Source organism: Stomoxys calcitrans, chromosome 2 (genome assembly GCF_963082655.1).
Source record: "Stomoxys calcitrans chromosome 2, idStoCalc2.1, whole genome shotgun sequence".
In the NCBI taxonomy this organism is placed as follows: Eukaryota; Metazoa; Arthropoda; class Insecta; order Diptera; family Muscidae; genus Stomoxys; species Stomoxys calcitrans.
The window spans coordinates 224,541,377-224,556,473 of record NC_081553.1 but is presented as its reverse complement, the minus strand read 5'-3'; the positions used below and the strand labels follow the sequence as shown (position 1 = coordinate 224,556,473).

At 40.0% G+C, this 15,097-nt stretch overlaps 1 protein-coding gene across 3 annotated transcripts in view; it reads left to right on the top strand.

Moving 5' to 3' along the window:
• Window positions 1-8,211, top strand: part of LOC106081887 (atrial natriuretic peptide receptor 1) — a 256,721-nt gene extending 248,510 nt beyond the window's left edge. For all 3 annotated transcript variants that reach the window (XM_059361874.1, XM_059361875.1, XM_059361876.1), the window contains 2 exons: window positions 1,240-1,420; window positions 2,757-8,211. In XM_059361874.1, coding sequence (XP_059217857.1) covers window positions 1,240-1,420; window positions 2,757-4,746 — 2,171 coding nt within the window. In that variant the 3' untranslated portion in view covers window positions 4,747-8,211. The remainder of the gene's footprint in view (window positions 1-1,239; window positions 1,421-2,756) is intronic.
• The last annotated feature ends 6,886 nt before the right edge of the window (window positions 8,212-15,097 follow it).

Sequence of the window (15,097 nt, the reverse complement as noted above, 5' to 3'; positions counted from 1 at the left end):
GCATATGTTTGATAAAATTTCTATCAGATTTGTCTTAATGTCCAAAAATTGATTTTCCTTACCTCAAAAAATCGATCAAGCTGTTTGATGCTGCAAATTTCTGCCAGGAAAAAAAACACCAGTAGAAATTTCCAAAGCTCTCAATTACCAAATACTCAAAATTCTCCTAGCTCTCATGCACTCTCCCGCTCTTTCTGTTGGCAAATAAAGTATGCGAACGACTTCCAGTAACAATTTGTGCAAATTTGCACACATTTTTGAGTACGCGAACACACATACATATGTCGATCGGTTGATGGCAAGATGGCGATTTCACCATATGGTTTTTATGTTGCTGTACAAATGAGACAACCTTTAAAATAATTCAGCCATGTAGGGTAACAAAAATTTCGCCAGAGGTTCATACTGCCCTTCAGGACAAAATTTCGATGAAATTTTCTCTATAGACAAAAATTTTGATAAAATTTTCTCCATGGATAAAATTTCAATGGATATTTCTTCAAACTCAAATTTTTAATATTGCCCAAAAAGTAATTGCGGATTTTCATATAGTCGGCGTTGACAAATTTTTTCACAGCTTGTGACTCTGTAATTGCATTCTTTCTTCTGTCAGTTATCAGCTGTTACTTTTAGCTTGCTTTAGAAAAAAAAGTGAAAAAAAGTATATTTGATTAAAGTTCATTCTAAGTTTTATTAAAAAAGCATTTACTTTCTTTTAAAAAATCCCCAATTACTTTTTGGGCAACCCAATACAACATTTTTCTACAGACAAAATTTGGAAAATTTTCCATTTTCTCCAGAGACTAAATTTGGGTAAAACTTTCTCAAAAAAACGGTATTTTACAAAATATGACCAGACGCTTTTCACGTTATTCTCATCACTTTTCTCATTGGCCTTTGGAAAATTTTATCAACTGTGTTCAAAACCATTATCGGCTAGCCTTCATTCTGGCGAAATATCCACTTTTAGTTCTATCGCCATTAGCATAATTTGTCTACTGTTGTTTATTAAAATGGGTCATTAAATTAATGAATTAGTAATTAAATATAAGTGGGAGGCGGGACAATTTTATTGCCCTGTCCCATAAGCGACAATGATAAGAAAAAGTTCCTCTCCCCCATACTATTGGGAATTTTAAAAGTCCAAAACACATTGCACTTATTGACCCAGTTGTTGTTGTATGGTTGAAAGTTTAATGAACTTTTCTTGTTATATTTTTTTTTTACTTGTTTTTGCAGATATTATTTATTTGGTCAAAGGATATCCACATTTGTTACAAACACCCTTTCGTCCGCAGTTAGCGGAAATACCGCGTGACTACAAGGAAATCAATGGTGTCATGCAGAAATGTTGGTCCGAAGATCCCACGGAGAGGCCAGATTTTAATTCACTGAAATCGATTATCAGAAATATTAACAAGTAAGTAAACAAATCAGAATTAAAACTTCTTTAATGGGGACTTTACATGGTGCGTGGTCATTGCGATGATATAGGTGAAAATAAGGGTGTATGCGTTACATGTACACGTAATCATCAGTCATGGCTAAAAAATCAAAATCATTTGATTTTTTAGATTATTGGCGTCTATCGATTACCATTTACACAAGAATTTGTAATAATTGAAAAAGGCTTTCTGTCCAAAATAAAGAAATAACAAGAGGAGAAAAATATGGAAAATTAAAAAAAAAAATCTAAGAAAAGAAAAAATCCATATACCGATAGAAAAAATCGATATCCCATTGTTGTTGTTGTATCAGTGTGTTGTACACTGAGTCTTCAGTTCTTGCCGATGAAGGAATCCATCGAGTCAATCCAGTACGTGCAACCGGCTGACATGGGATTGACGTACACATGGTGAGTACCATCATGATGTGCCGTGTAAAAGGCTTATAAGAGCATGTTAAGGGGATTTTCAGTAGCACTACTCATCACTATTAGCATGACATAATGACAAGGTAGTGTACAATAAACAGCTGAGTAAAATTTGTTCCCATGAAGTGCACTATCTGTCAACGAGTTTTTATTGTGTGTTTGCATTACAGTTAAGAACCATATAACACAAACAACGAAATTAACGTTGCACTAGTCACAGATTTTTACAGATAGTGCACTCAAAATTTTGTTTTTGGGCAACTGCTACTATCTGAAAATGAATTTACCTTGGTTGTTGTGAAGAAAATATGCGAAAAAGAAGAAAGCACCAAAAAAGAAGCGTAAACCAATACCGTCAAAACTGGCCGGCTGTAAACAGCTGTTCGTTGCATGTTTGCAATGCGAAGTTAAAAACACTCTCAACTCTCTCAAGGTGGAGTTTTAAAAAAAACAACTCTGCAAACAAATCCCACAAAAACTACTTCACGTATGGCAACACAGAATGACGCACGAGTTCAATCGTCAAAGTTAAAAATTCTTAACTTTTGCGCGTCAGTTTTTTGGGATTTGTTGGCAGAGTTGCATTTTTAATGCGTTTTTAGTGGGCGCGCATGATAAGTTGAAAATTTGTTAACTTTTTCGTATTGCTTTTAAGCGATTGCTTTTAAGAGTTTCATTTTTGTAACGCGACGCTACAAACAAAGTTCAAAGTTTTGGCTTTCATTCTGTTTCTACCTTAATGGGGTCTTCCCACGTTTTATTTTGCATATAAACGTAATCTTCTATTAGTGAGCCTTGACCACTCATTGTTATGCCAAAACACCCCCATTATCAATTTTTTTTTTTTGATACCTACTCACCACAAAATTTTTTCCACTTTCAGGGATAATGAAACCGGCCATATTGTGGACAATCTCTTGAAACGCATGGAACAGTATGCCAACAATCTGGAAGAACTAGTGGAGGAGCGCACTCAGGATTACATAGAGGAAAAGAAGAAATGCGAGAAGCTGCTCTACCAATTGTTGCCACAGAGTGTGGCCGCCCAGTTGATTTCCGGCGAACCCGTGGTGGCTGAAACCTTTGATCAGGTTACCATATATTTCTCAGATATTGTCGGCTTTACCGCCATATCAGCTGAGAGTACTCCCATGCAGGTGGTACAATTTCTCAACGATCTCTATACCTGCTTTGACTCAATTGTGGAGAATTTCGATGTCTACAAGGTGGAAACTATAGGCGATGCTTACATGGTTGTTTCCGGCCTGCCCATACGGAATGACAATCAGCATTCCCGGGAAATAGCCCGTTTGGCTTTGGCTCTTTTGGAGGCTGTGCATAATTTTAAGATACACCATAGGCCCAATGATAGATTGAAACTGCGAATTGGCCTGCACACGGGCGCCTGCGTCGCTGGTGTGGTGGGCCTGAAAATGCCTCGCTATTGCCTATTTGGTGACACTGTGAATACAGCCTCCCGCATGGAATCGAATGGGGAAGCCTTAAAGATTCACATAAGCGAGAAGACCAAAATAGCCCTGGATGCATTTGGTACTTTTATAACAACAAAGCGTGGCTTTGTGCCCATGAAGGGCAAGGGAGAGATGTTAACCTATTGGCTGGAGGGTGAAATCCCCAAAGTCGAAACACCCATTTCGCCCCAAAAACTTATGTTGTCGCGTAGATCTTCGCTGAAGCAAGTTGCACGCATGGGCCTGCTGCACAAACAGAACTCGGAAGCCCTACCATTCCCAGCAAACTATCAGCTGCAGCAACAATTGGACCTGGAACGCTCGGTTAGCCGGCAGAATTCCCCCAATCTGAGGGTTAAGCGCAAGATATCCTCTTCGTCGCCCAAACTGAATGGTAGTGATTTTAAGACTGATGATTTTTACAATTATCTCGGGATGAATGCCAAGAACAGCATGAAGCTCTCGCCGCCCCATAGTGATATTTACAGCAGTAGGTCGCTAAAAGATGACCCCAAGGAGGGATGTTGGGAATTGGCCAACTTTCGCCTGCCTCTGTCGGGTGCATTGAAAACACACAATAATTCCAAGCACAGCTACACCCAGCTATCGTCGACTCAATCCAACTCGAATCTGACGGGGTTGCTGCAGCCGGCAGCCTCCAGGTTGAGAATGAAAAACTCTCCCACCATCTCCAGCCTGATGAATAACAGCGAGACAGCCAGTTTGGGCAGCTCAACGCGTATTAAATTCAATGTTAGTGAAACTCCGGAGGAAACACAAAATCTCGTCTCTTCCAATGTCTATGAGGATGACGAAGGTGAAGCCGAAGCAGAAGCTGTGGCAAGTAGGGTGAGCAAACGTGAAGCACCCAAAGCAGAAAGGAAGTCTGTGGTCATAATGTCACCCTTCAGTAATGGAGAGCATTTCCAACGTACACAGACGCCACCAGCAACGTTAATGAATCACAATGAACTAACGGCGACCGCTAACCACGATCAGCCGCATCAGCAAAACCACCAGCTAACGAATGCTGGACCATTATACCCGCCTCTAAATGCCATAAACACCTCCTTGAGTAACTCCAAACCTGCAATGGGTGGTGGCCACACCAATAATTTGGTGCAGGCCAACAATTGCAAAAACATAAATCAGTACTTTGCCAATAACTCATCGAATACTCCTCGCGGTGCTGATATTGAGGACGACGAAGTTGCTCTCACATCACCCACATTTCCCATATCCGATGAAGGTGGAGGCAGTGTGGCCAACGTTGGTAGTTGCGGTAATGCCACTACAGTCACAGCGCCAGTCCATAACCGCCACATAAATCGCAAACACCATCAGTCCGCGCCCTCAAGCAATGCGGTAACGCAACCGTTGTTGGCCAAAATTAATTCATAGCAATAAATGTAAAATTTATTTATTTACATCTGAAAAATGTAAAAAAACCTCAAACAATATGGCAAGTCTAAGGGGAAAAATGCAACTCTGCTCATATGAAGGCTAGAGGCAACCCCCGATATGGTAATTGGCTAATAGACATTTATCCCATTAGCCGAACTTAGAATGGATTTCCAAGCGCTTCGATCTTCTGCGCTCCCTGTTCAATCTCTGACACCAAATTTCAAGATGTCTTTCACCACTTGAATGGATATGGTAACAGGACATTAGATATGGATATGGTAACAGGGATGACAAAACTTCTATGAACTGCGTAAAAATTCTGTTTACATTAATCTATTCTCTCAGTCATTAAGAAACGAACATTGCGCAGACAGTATTTAATTTTGGACTCGAAATATAGAAAGAGCTCATACTAAAGCCTAGTACTTAAGCCGACAACCAATGAATTTTGTGATAAGCTTAAATTAGAGACTCAATCTCACCGCCATCGCTCGCTTGAGAAATTTCGAAACTTTTTTTACGAACATTCCATTCATTCACTCAATTAGTTTGTCGCCCAATTCGGTGTCTCGTTATAGTTGAGTCCTATGGAAGTAACGCCGAGTAACACTTCTTGCAGAGTTGATTTGCATATCCAAAATTGCTCACTAACATTCCATTGAGGAACAAGAGGCAAACTTCTTACATATCAACGAGTGCTGCCGGATTCAAGTTTTAGCTCAATGATTTGGAATCTCCTTTTTATAGCCTAGTCCGAAAGGAGGAGCATCTCTTTTAGAGTTTTTACATGACAAATGTCTCCACAGAAAGTTACTTTTCTGATGTTCACGCTAGGATTCAAACCCAGGCGTTTAGAGTCATGGCGGATATATAAACCTCTGACCTTTATATAAACCGGTGGCCTTCCTTTCCCACAATTACAATCTAACATGCGCCTACTCTAATCAATGCAGGGTAGAAAGGTACAAGAGGATCGAAACGACTACAGGGGTTGGCTAAGGGTAAGTTGAAAGGATGAATGAACAGAAGTCTGAGAGAAGAATGAAAGAGGGAATAGGACTCTATATTAAGGAACGACAAAAGAAGGTTGAAAGCAAACGAAGGTTCACTCCCACATAACTCCGTGTGTCCATATCAGCAACCCACCTTAGACATCCAAGTGGAAAATATTATCCTTCTGCATATCGAGTTTCCTCAGCCAAAAAAAAAACAGCGATGCACAGTTCAGCTTCAAATTCAACAACGCCCCATGGTACAGACCTTTTCGAACCTATGATTTCGAATTCGGATAGTTCCTACCTAGAATATCCCTCGGCATGAGTAGAAGGCGCACAGTGTCTCATGGTTTTTATGCTCTGTATTCTTTTCCCAAGCCAACAGCGAATTCAGAACTAGACTTAGGTATTCTGCTTGCTTTTGAGATAGGAGTGAAAATTTTGATTGAAAAACGCCAGCTCTGCCTCTCATACTAATTCCACTCATCGTTACCCAATCCGATACTCCACCAAATATTATTTCATGATCTTATTAATCGCTGAAATCAATTAGCTGCACAACAGCGAGAATAGTGCTCCTTATATCCTTGCTATTGGCACCAACCATACAATCTCCCAAGTTCGAGTTAGTAATCCTGCTGTATAGCACCATTGGGAGATGTTATGATGGAACCTAATTAAGAGCATTTCTAAATGCCGCCATGACATCCCGGATACTAACCCTCCATAGTTCGGACTATGGGTGTGCAGGCATCCCTACGTAATGGGACGTGGCGCCCCCGCTCGACAGGGGCGGGTATGGGGGACATGGGAACGGACGAGAAAAAACTGCTTCTGTCTGAGAGAAGACTCGACTCTCGCCGGTTTACTAAACTGCCCTAGAGGCATGCGAGTTGTACCAGTCCACCTTTGTTCTCAATCCATTGCTCGCAGCCCGACTCGAAAGTCTTTTTAAAGACCTTTCCCTAATCTTACTTATCTCTCTTACTGTTATCTCAAAAGCAAGCGGAATAACTAAGCCTAGTTCTGGATTCGCAGCTGGCTGGGGAAGACTCGACTCTCGCCGGTTTACTAAACTGCCCTAGAGGTATGCGTCTTGTACTAGTCAACCTTTGTGCTAAGTCCATTCCTCGCAGCTCCACTCGAAAGTCTTTTAAAAGACCTTTCCCTATTCTAACTAATCCTTCTATCTGAGAGAAGACTCGACTCTTGCCGGTTTACTAAACTGCCCGAGAGGTATGCGAATTGTACCAATCCACCTTTGTTCTCAATCCATTGCTCGCAGACCGACTCGGGTCTCGTCAAAGACCTTTCTCAATCTCACTAATCGTTAGTAGCGATTTGTCTCTGGCTAGAATCACGATAGCGAGGAGAACACTCATGCTTAGGAAGATGATCTTTTCACCCACCTTCTGATCATACAATCTCCCCTATACGAGTTGATAATCCTGCTCCATAGCACTATTGTGGAATATAAAAGTGGGCTCTGGGACTTTGGCGTCAAGCTGCGATTGCCAATACTATATCCACGTTTTAAAAAAGCGCCTGAATATTATGGAAGGCCCTTTAGCTGGATAGACCCTTTGATTCTTCGAACTGCTTCGTTGAAGACCTTCCTCAATAAACTGCACTTGTACTCCAGTTCTAGCCATTACAGGATAACTTCAAGAATCCCCTGCAATATTGAAGATACCATAGCATCCGCTCCAGAAGAATCGTCCGAAAGGCGTGTACTGCCCCTCACTATCTTCTTCTCCTTAACAATCTCCCCAATGATATCATATACAGTGGCAGATTTTAAGGTTTTTACGATATTGTTCCATTAACAGCCGACTTAATACTGAATTTCTTGAAAATGCGTCCCCATTAGAAACTCCGTAAACAGTGGTCCTTCTATTGGAGACCATTAGTCAAAGTTCTTTGGTCAAAAAATTCCATTTTGTTTCTTATAAAACTTGGAGTGCTAGGATGATACTATCCATACCTATCTTGTCCTAGCCGACGATATCCTCGATTATATCATCCGCAGTTGCAGTTTCTGTGATTAATTCGATATTGTGATCGCCAACCTCATACTGGCTGCCTGAAACATGCGTCTCCGTCAGTAGCTTCTCAGTTAACTGATTATCCACAATGAAAACACCATCGTTCTCTCTTAGGAAGCTCCAATGTTGACTGGTTATTGCAGTTCAAAGTCCCATCGTCGTTTCTCAGAGAGTTTGGCGTTCTTCAATCATATCGCCTATATCATCTTGTCTTCGCCAACAATGTCCTAGATTTGATCATCAGCGGTTTCAGTTTCATGCGTCTCCGTCAGTAGTTTCCCTTGATATTCTCGTTGAAAATCCCATGCTCTATCTTAGAATGCCGGGCGAGCTCCATACCATGTGATTGGATTGACTTTGATTAAGATAGCAACCTGCAATCAGACATCTGGCCTTCTAGTTCTTTCCGTTGAACAAAAGAGAATATTTGCCTACTACCTTCCCAATGAGGAACAGCGTAGAAATTTCTCTCATATAATGATTGAATTTTTTATGTGACAAGCTATGGTCATACTAGTGTTGCAATGAACGAAAACGTCTAAGTGAGTCTGATGGTGGACTGGAACTTAACCTTAGGGCCGTACTGCCCAAGCCCTTGTCTTCGTCTTCAATGTATCGTATGGGCAATGGTGACTTTCTGTGACTTATTTGATCGCCGACTTCATCTTGGGTGCTTGGGAAATGCGTTTCAATATGCATGCAGGGTATAATCATAACCTGAAATAGCTCCCAAATAAACCGATCTCCCATTGTGACTTATTTAGTTCGTACAGTTAGAAAAAAATTCGGTAGAGTAACGACAAGTAACGGTACATTCTCTCAAGGTATCCTGAGTTGTAATGTCAATGAGTGTTTCCAGACCTTTTAACCACAAAGAGCAAGAGTTGCATTTTACACTAGTGATAGTCTAGTACATCAGGGCCATTTTCTCAATATCCGGTTATAATCTATTGTGACCATACATAACGGAATAAAAAAAAGGAAACTAAGTAAAAATCAAATCCAAATTGTGAAATATTGGATATTATGACCGCACATTGTACAAATGGCCATAAGGTTCTCTATATTTCTAAAAACAAAAACAAATCAACAAAATTATACAATACTTAAACTAGTTCTTTAAATAATAAATTAAAAATTCAATTTAAGTTATTTATATTTCCTTAATCATAGAAATATGTAATTTATTTTTCTAAACATTATCATAAATAAAAATTTCAAATAATCATAGAAACCATGTGATGGAAAGTGAAACTTGTTACTAAAAGAATATTACAATCGATCTTTATAAAAATCTTAAAAAAATACCCTAAGAAAATAAATACCTTAAATAATTAGCTCTTCTTCTTCTATTTTATAAAAATATAGAATCCTACAAAAAAATTGCCAATTATTTATGAGCAAGAAAAGATATTTGACAATTTTTTCCCCATAATTTTTTCTCGTAGTTAATTTTTTTGAAGAAAGATCATCAACAAATGTTCCTTGTTATTGAATTATGTTCTTTTTTTTGTTTATTTTTTAAAAACAAAATGCGACAGAAAGGTGATACCCAAATACTATGTAATTTTAAATATTTTCAAATGCATAAATTATGTTTTTGATTTTTTAGTTTAATTCTAAAAGCAATTGTAAATATTTTGTAGTTCTAAGCTTAAATGTTGTTCTTAAGTGAATGAAAAAACAAATTGAGGTGTTAAGTATTAGTAAACGAAAAATAATTCGCACAATAAATTATATAAATTTATGAAAGTGTTTTTTGTAGTATGGGAAATTGATGAAATTGCAAAAAAAAAAAATCAAGTTTAGTGAAATATAATTTCCTGGGAGGGGTATTCAGTAGTCGGCTAAGCAGTATGTTTGTCTTCCAACTTGACTATCTACAGTGGTCGTTGGCATTTCGACTAACATTTCTTTATCTGCATGCATTTTTGGGCATTATACGCAAAAAAAATCCCCTAAAGGGCTAATCAATAGGCGTAGGGGTTCACTATGGGCCTGAAATGGATTTGAGGAGAAGTTTTAACATGTTGCTAGCATTAAAAGATGATAACCGCCAGCATTTTTTATGCAGCCCAGGCGTTTAGAAGCATAAGCGCAGTATGCACCTCTAGTGAATTTTTCGGTTGCTGCCAAGACATTTATGGCGCCACTGAAATATAGTTGTATTGAATACAAGATGGCGACAAACATCGATTTATAATTTTAACCGAATTATAGGGCTGCCAGACATGAACATTTGACGTAATTTTGGTGATTTTACTTACTTTAATTGGTTATGACAGAATATTTGTCCCATTAGCCGAACTTAGAAGCCTCAATGTTCTGCGATCCTTTTACAGTTTTGCAAGAAAATGCCCATTATGTCACCCTGTTACACAAAAAAATTCATTTGAGCTGCGTACATGCAACCGAAATTTTCGTTAACGACATCGGTAGCGAAAATTTCGCTTAGAATATGTCAATACATTTTTTTAAAGCAACGAAAATTTTGCATGTGGGGAGAATGTATAAGAACTGGTAAATGTGTAACCAAGGATTTTGGACACTTGATGGTCGGAATTGTCACTCCATCGACCATCCCTTTCAGCTTCCTACGCCGCTCATGCGTGTATGTAGTGGACGAGGTGGCTGAGGATTGGGTGACAGACATTCACATCTCTTGCAGCGAAATAAGAGGTAAGGTTGTTGAGGTAGACATTTAACCGATCGCAGATGTCATCCATGGGTTGGGACCTGATGACATGATCGTACAATCGGCCGCATATGATACGATATCTATGCCGCCTGGGGGGGTTAGAATGGAGGATAAGTAGAAGTTAAACAGTGCCGGAGATATCACCCTGTTTCACTCGACGGTATTTCGATTCCGTATATGAAGGTCTAAAGGCGTTGAGGAGCGTCGCGCGGAAAAATATACTACTTCACGTGTGGCAGCACAGAATGACACACTTACAAGCGTCAATGTTCACAATTTTTTAACTTTTCCGCGTTGCTAAAAACAAAGATCAACGCGCTCATTCTGTTATGGCCTTGACTGGCGACTTCACAGATAATTCGACACCCTGTATTTCAGCCCTAGAGGCATATACCCAAAAAGTTTGGCATGGCTGACCATGTCGAATGCATGGCAAATGGAAATTCTCCAAAAAGGCTCGGGAGGAGTAGTCCCTCAAGAGTCTTGGCTACTGGTTAGAGTAGGGAGATCGGTCTGTACGGCTGTACCTTACTCGGGTCTTTCCAGGCTTCAGTAGCGATATCATTCTGCCTATCTTCCAGACATCAGGTACTATACGTAAGAGTGTTCAAAGACAGATGGAGGACAGTTAAAAGGTACTAGATTCCAGGCAGATCCAGATGCTTCAGCATTAATGTAGAGATTCCGTCGGGGCCCACGCCTTGGATGAATTGCTCTCATGGATGACATTCGTAACTTCGTCCACGGTGAATTGTGATGGCTTTCCATCGGCTCGGAGACCACAAATACGACGAATGGCTTTCCTCCTAGCCCAGTCACTCTCAGGATGCACAATAAATTGACGGTCACAGTTACGTCGCCAAAATGTAACTGAGGTCCTATCATCCCTTCTACCGGGATTCGAGAGTGACTTAATAGTAGACCAAAGCTTGCATATACCGGTTCCTTAGTCCCGGCACGGGATAGCTGTGAGCACCACACAGGCTAGAACGTTGAGCTCCAATCGGTGTGATGCCCATAGCTGTCACAAAAAGCTTTGCTGTAAGTCGCGGACAATCAGCGGTGTCAAGTGGATAGTCTCACTGAATGGCCGGGCGTCACCAGCTCTTGGATAAATAGTGAGTGCCTATGATGCTCGATATAACAATGTTATTTATTGGTGCCATGTTCCCTCGGCGATCGGTCCTTTGGATCGCAACAAGCTTGCTCACCTACATGAGCTTGACGAGGATCGTCACCTTCACATAAATGTGGCTACAACAACAACCGGTACCTAAGTTACATTGCTCCAAGTGTTCCATCCACAAATTACGCTTATGTTCGCTAACTACCCTATTTATTCCCATATTGAGCTCGCTAATTCTGGATTTAATTGGGTCCGTGCAACGACCTGAGGTCGTGACCCACGGCTGTCTTCGCAAAGCACTTTCCATCATATTCAGTGCAATTGTACTCCCATAGTGACGTAAGGTCAAATCTAGATCGGAAATGCACTGGTTTCACCTTACCGACCAATGATGGAGGCGTGCAAAGAAGGCACTCCGGGGGGTACCTTTCCCATGACAAAAAAAGACGAAAGGGCCGGTACGTACAACCGGCTGCCATGGGATTGAGGTTGTAATCATCGCTTTTGTATTTTATTTATCGGGAATAAATGTGTGTCGCAAATCTTTGGTTGTTTTGTTTACCGGTTTGTGGATGAAGAAGAGTTGCCGGGTGAAAGGGAGAGAGAATAAGTCTCTATTCCGCAGAAAGAAGTCAATGGAAAGTCGTGAGTGTGAGCGGAAAGAGATGTACAGGAGTCCAAATGAAGTCCGGAAATTCTTCCAACGAACTAAACAACAAAACCGATGGCTTTGGTACAGGCACATCTTCTTGCAGATACAAAGAAGGAATCTGGTAACTGATATAAGTAGTGTGCTGAGGATATGGAAAGAACATGTTACCCAGCTGCTAGTGTCTGAAGTTGGCGAGGAAAAGGATACCGCAGAACCAATCCCTGATGATGGAATAGAATGTTTACCTCCTAGTCAGAATGAGCTCCAAGTAGCTGCGATCCGATTAAAGAACAGCAAGGCAGCAAGAGCCGACGAGTTGCCCGCTGGACTATTTAAGACAGGAGGCGACACGCTGATAAAGCGTTTGGATCAGCTTTTCAGCGCGTTCCGGCTAGAAGAACGCAGACCCGATTATTGGCACCTCAGCATACTATCTCCCGTACACAAGAAAGGAGACAAGACGGAATGCGCCAACTACAGAGGAATAAATCTCCTCCCATTACATACAAGATACTCTCGAGCGTACTGTGGGAAAGATTACAACCCAAAGTCAATGAAATAATTAGGTTTTAGAATTTGTAATCCACCATATACCAGGTATTCACACTGAGCCAAATCCTGGAAAAGACCCGAGAAAGGCAAATCAACATGTACCACCTCTTTGATGACGTATACATACAAAGGTATTTCAAGCCATGTCTGAGTTTGGTATCCCTACAAAATGAATAAGACTATACAGGATGACACTTGCTGATATGCGTTCCTCAGTAAGAATAGGAAAGAATCTCTCCGAACCATTTAATACCAAACGAGGTTTCAGACAAGGACAGAGCCTATCGTGTAATCTCTCTTTAATATCCTGCTGGAGAAGATTATACGAGATGCAGAAGTGAATAGATATGGCACACTACTCACAAGAGAACACATGCTCCTCGCCTATGCCGACGACATCGATATGATTGTTCAGTCACCGGAAGTAGTAACTGCAGCCTATGAAAGAATCGAAAGGGAATTCATGAAAATGGGCCTGGCAGTAAATGGAGATAAATCGAAATGGTGGGTATCAACTCCCAAAACGCGTTGTACCGAAACGAATGACATCAGTTTTGAAATAAAGTGAAGAATAATACTGGCAAAAAGATGCTACTTTGGATTTTATAAGCAGTTTAGAAACAAGGCCACCTCTCGACAGGCGAAGATTACACTATACAAGACACTGATACTACTCATGTTGTTGTATGGTTCTGAGGCATGGATTCTTGTGAAAGCAGGTGAGGTAGTGCTTGGAGTATTTGAGAGAAAGATTCTTCGTAGAATTTATGGATCAGTTTGCATTAATGGCGAGTATCGGCATTGTATGAACCATGACTTGTATTAGCTGTATGACGACGTAAGCATAGTCAAACGTATCAAAATACAACGGTGGCGTTGGGTAGGTCATGTCTTCAGAATGAATGAAGAAGCTCCAGCGAAGAAATCTTTTGAAGGCGATCACGATGATACACCCACCGCGACGGCCAAAAGCCCGATGGAAAGATCAAGCGGTGAGAGACACCTCGAAACTTTATTTATTTATTTATTTATTTATTTATTTGGTTTCACATACAACAAGATTTAAAATCTTATAATTACAGTATGTGATTAGAATCGTTATTCTAACAAAAGGGATCATTAAGTTCGGCTTTAATTTTAATTACATTAGCAATAAAAATCAATAATCAATAATCAATAATCAATAATTCATTAACAATAATTAATTGAGAGGAAGAATAGGAAAAACAAATCACTTAATTTATAGGCTTTGAAAGTATTTTGTAAGATTTTGTTTGAACTTATTTGCGTCGCCATTAAGTTGTATTGATGATGGGAGGGAGTTCCAAAGACGGGTAACGGTGAAGAAAAATTGCCACTCCGATACCAGCAATTTATGGCGCATTGGTACAATTAAAATCCTTCTGTTGGTTCTACCAAGCTGCAGTTTATCATACAAGTACGATGGTGTTTTAGTATATATAATTTTGTGTAAAAGTACCAGTGATTTAATATTCAGAACGTTTGCAATATCCACTCCATACAGGCTTTTACGAAAAGCTGAACAACTCTCAAATCTTTTCAGTCCATAAACGTATCTTAGGATCGAATTGTATGCAACTTCTAGTCTATGTTTGCTTCTTGAATCGCAGTTTGTAAATAATTCGCTTCCATAAATTAGAACCGGTATAAGATAGGATTTGGCCAAGAGGGTTCGAATGTGAATAGGTGTAAAATATTGTGTCTGGTATAACGTTCTCAGCATACCAAAGACTTTTCCAGTGGCAGCAACAACATGATCACTCCATGTTAGGGTTTGATTAAAAATAACGCCCAAGTTTTTTGCCTTGGGAACTTGTAAAATGTTTTGATTTCCAATCTTGACCAAATGTTCGCATGTAACTGCACTCGTTCGGTTATTTATAAGTAAAAAGTTTGATTTTTTGGGATTTATCATAAGATGGTTTGCTAGGGCCCACGAGTAAATTGCTTGTAAATCCGTATTAAGCTTCATTATACCCTCAGAAATTTGCGATTTGGGACAGTTTAAATATATTTGCACGTCATCTGCATAGATATGTATTTTTGTATGTTTAAGAATGTTTGGTAATTCGTTAATATACAAGCAGAATAGAAGTGGGCCTAAAATTGACCCTTGAGGTACGCCAGCTTTAACAGGCAGTGGTTTGGAAGTAACTTTTTTTATTACTACGGACTGAGTTCGACAGTTTAAATAGTTTGAAATCAGTCTCACTGCGGTGATAGAAAAATTAAAGTTTTGTTGTAGTTTTCTGCATAGAG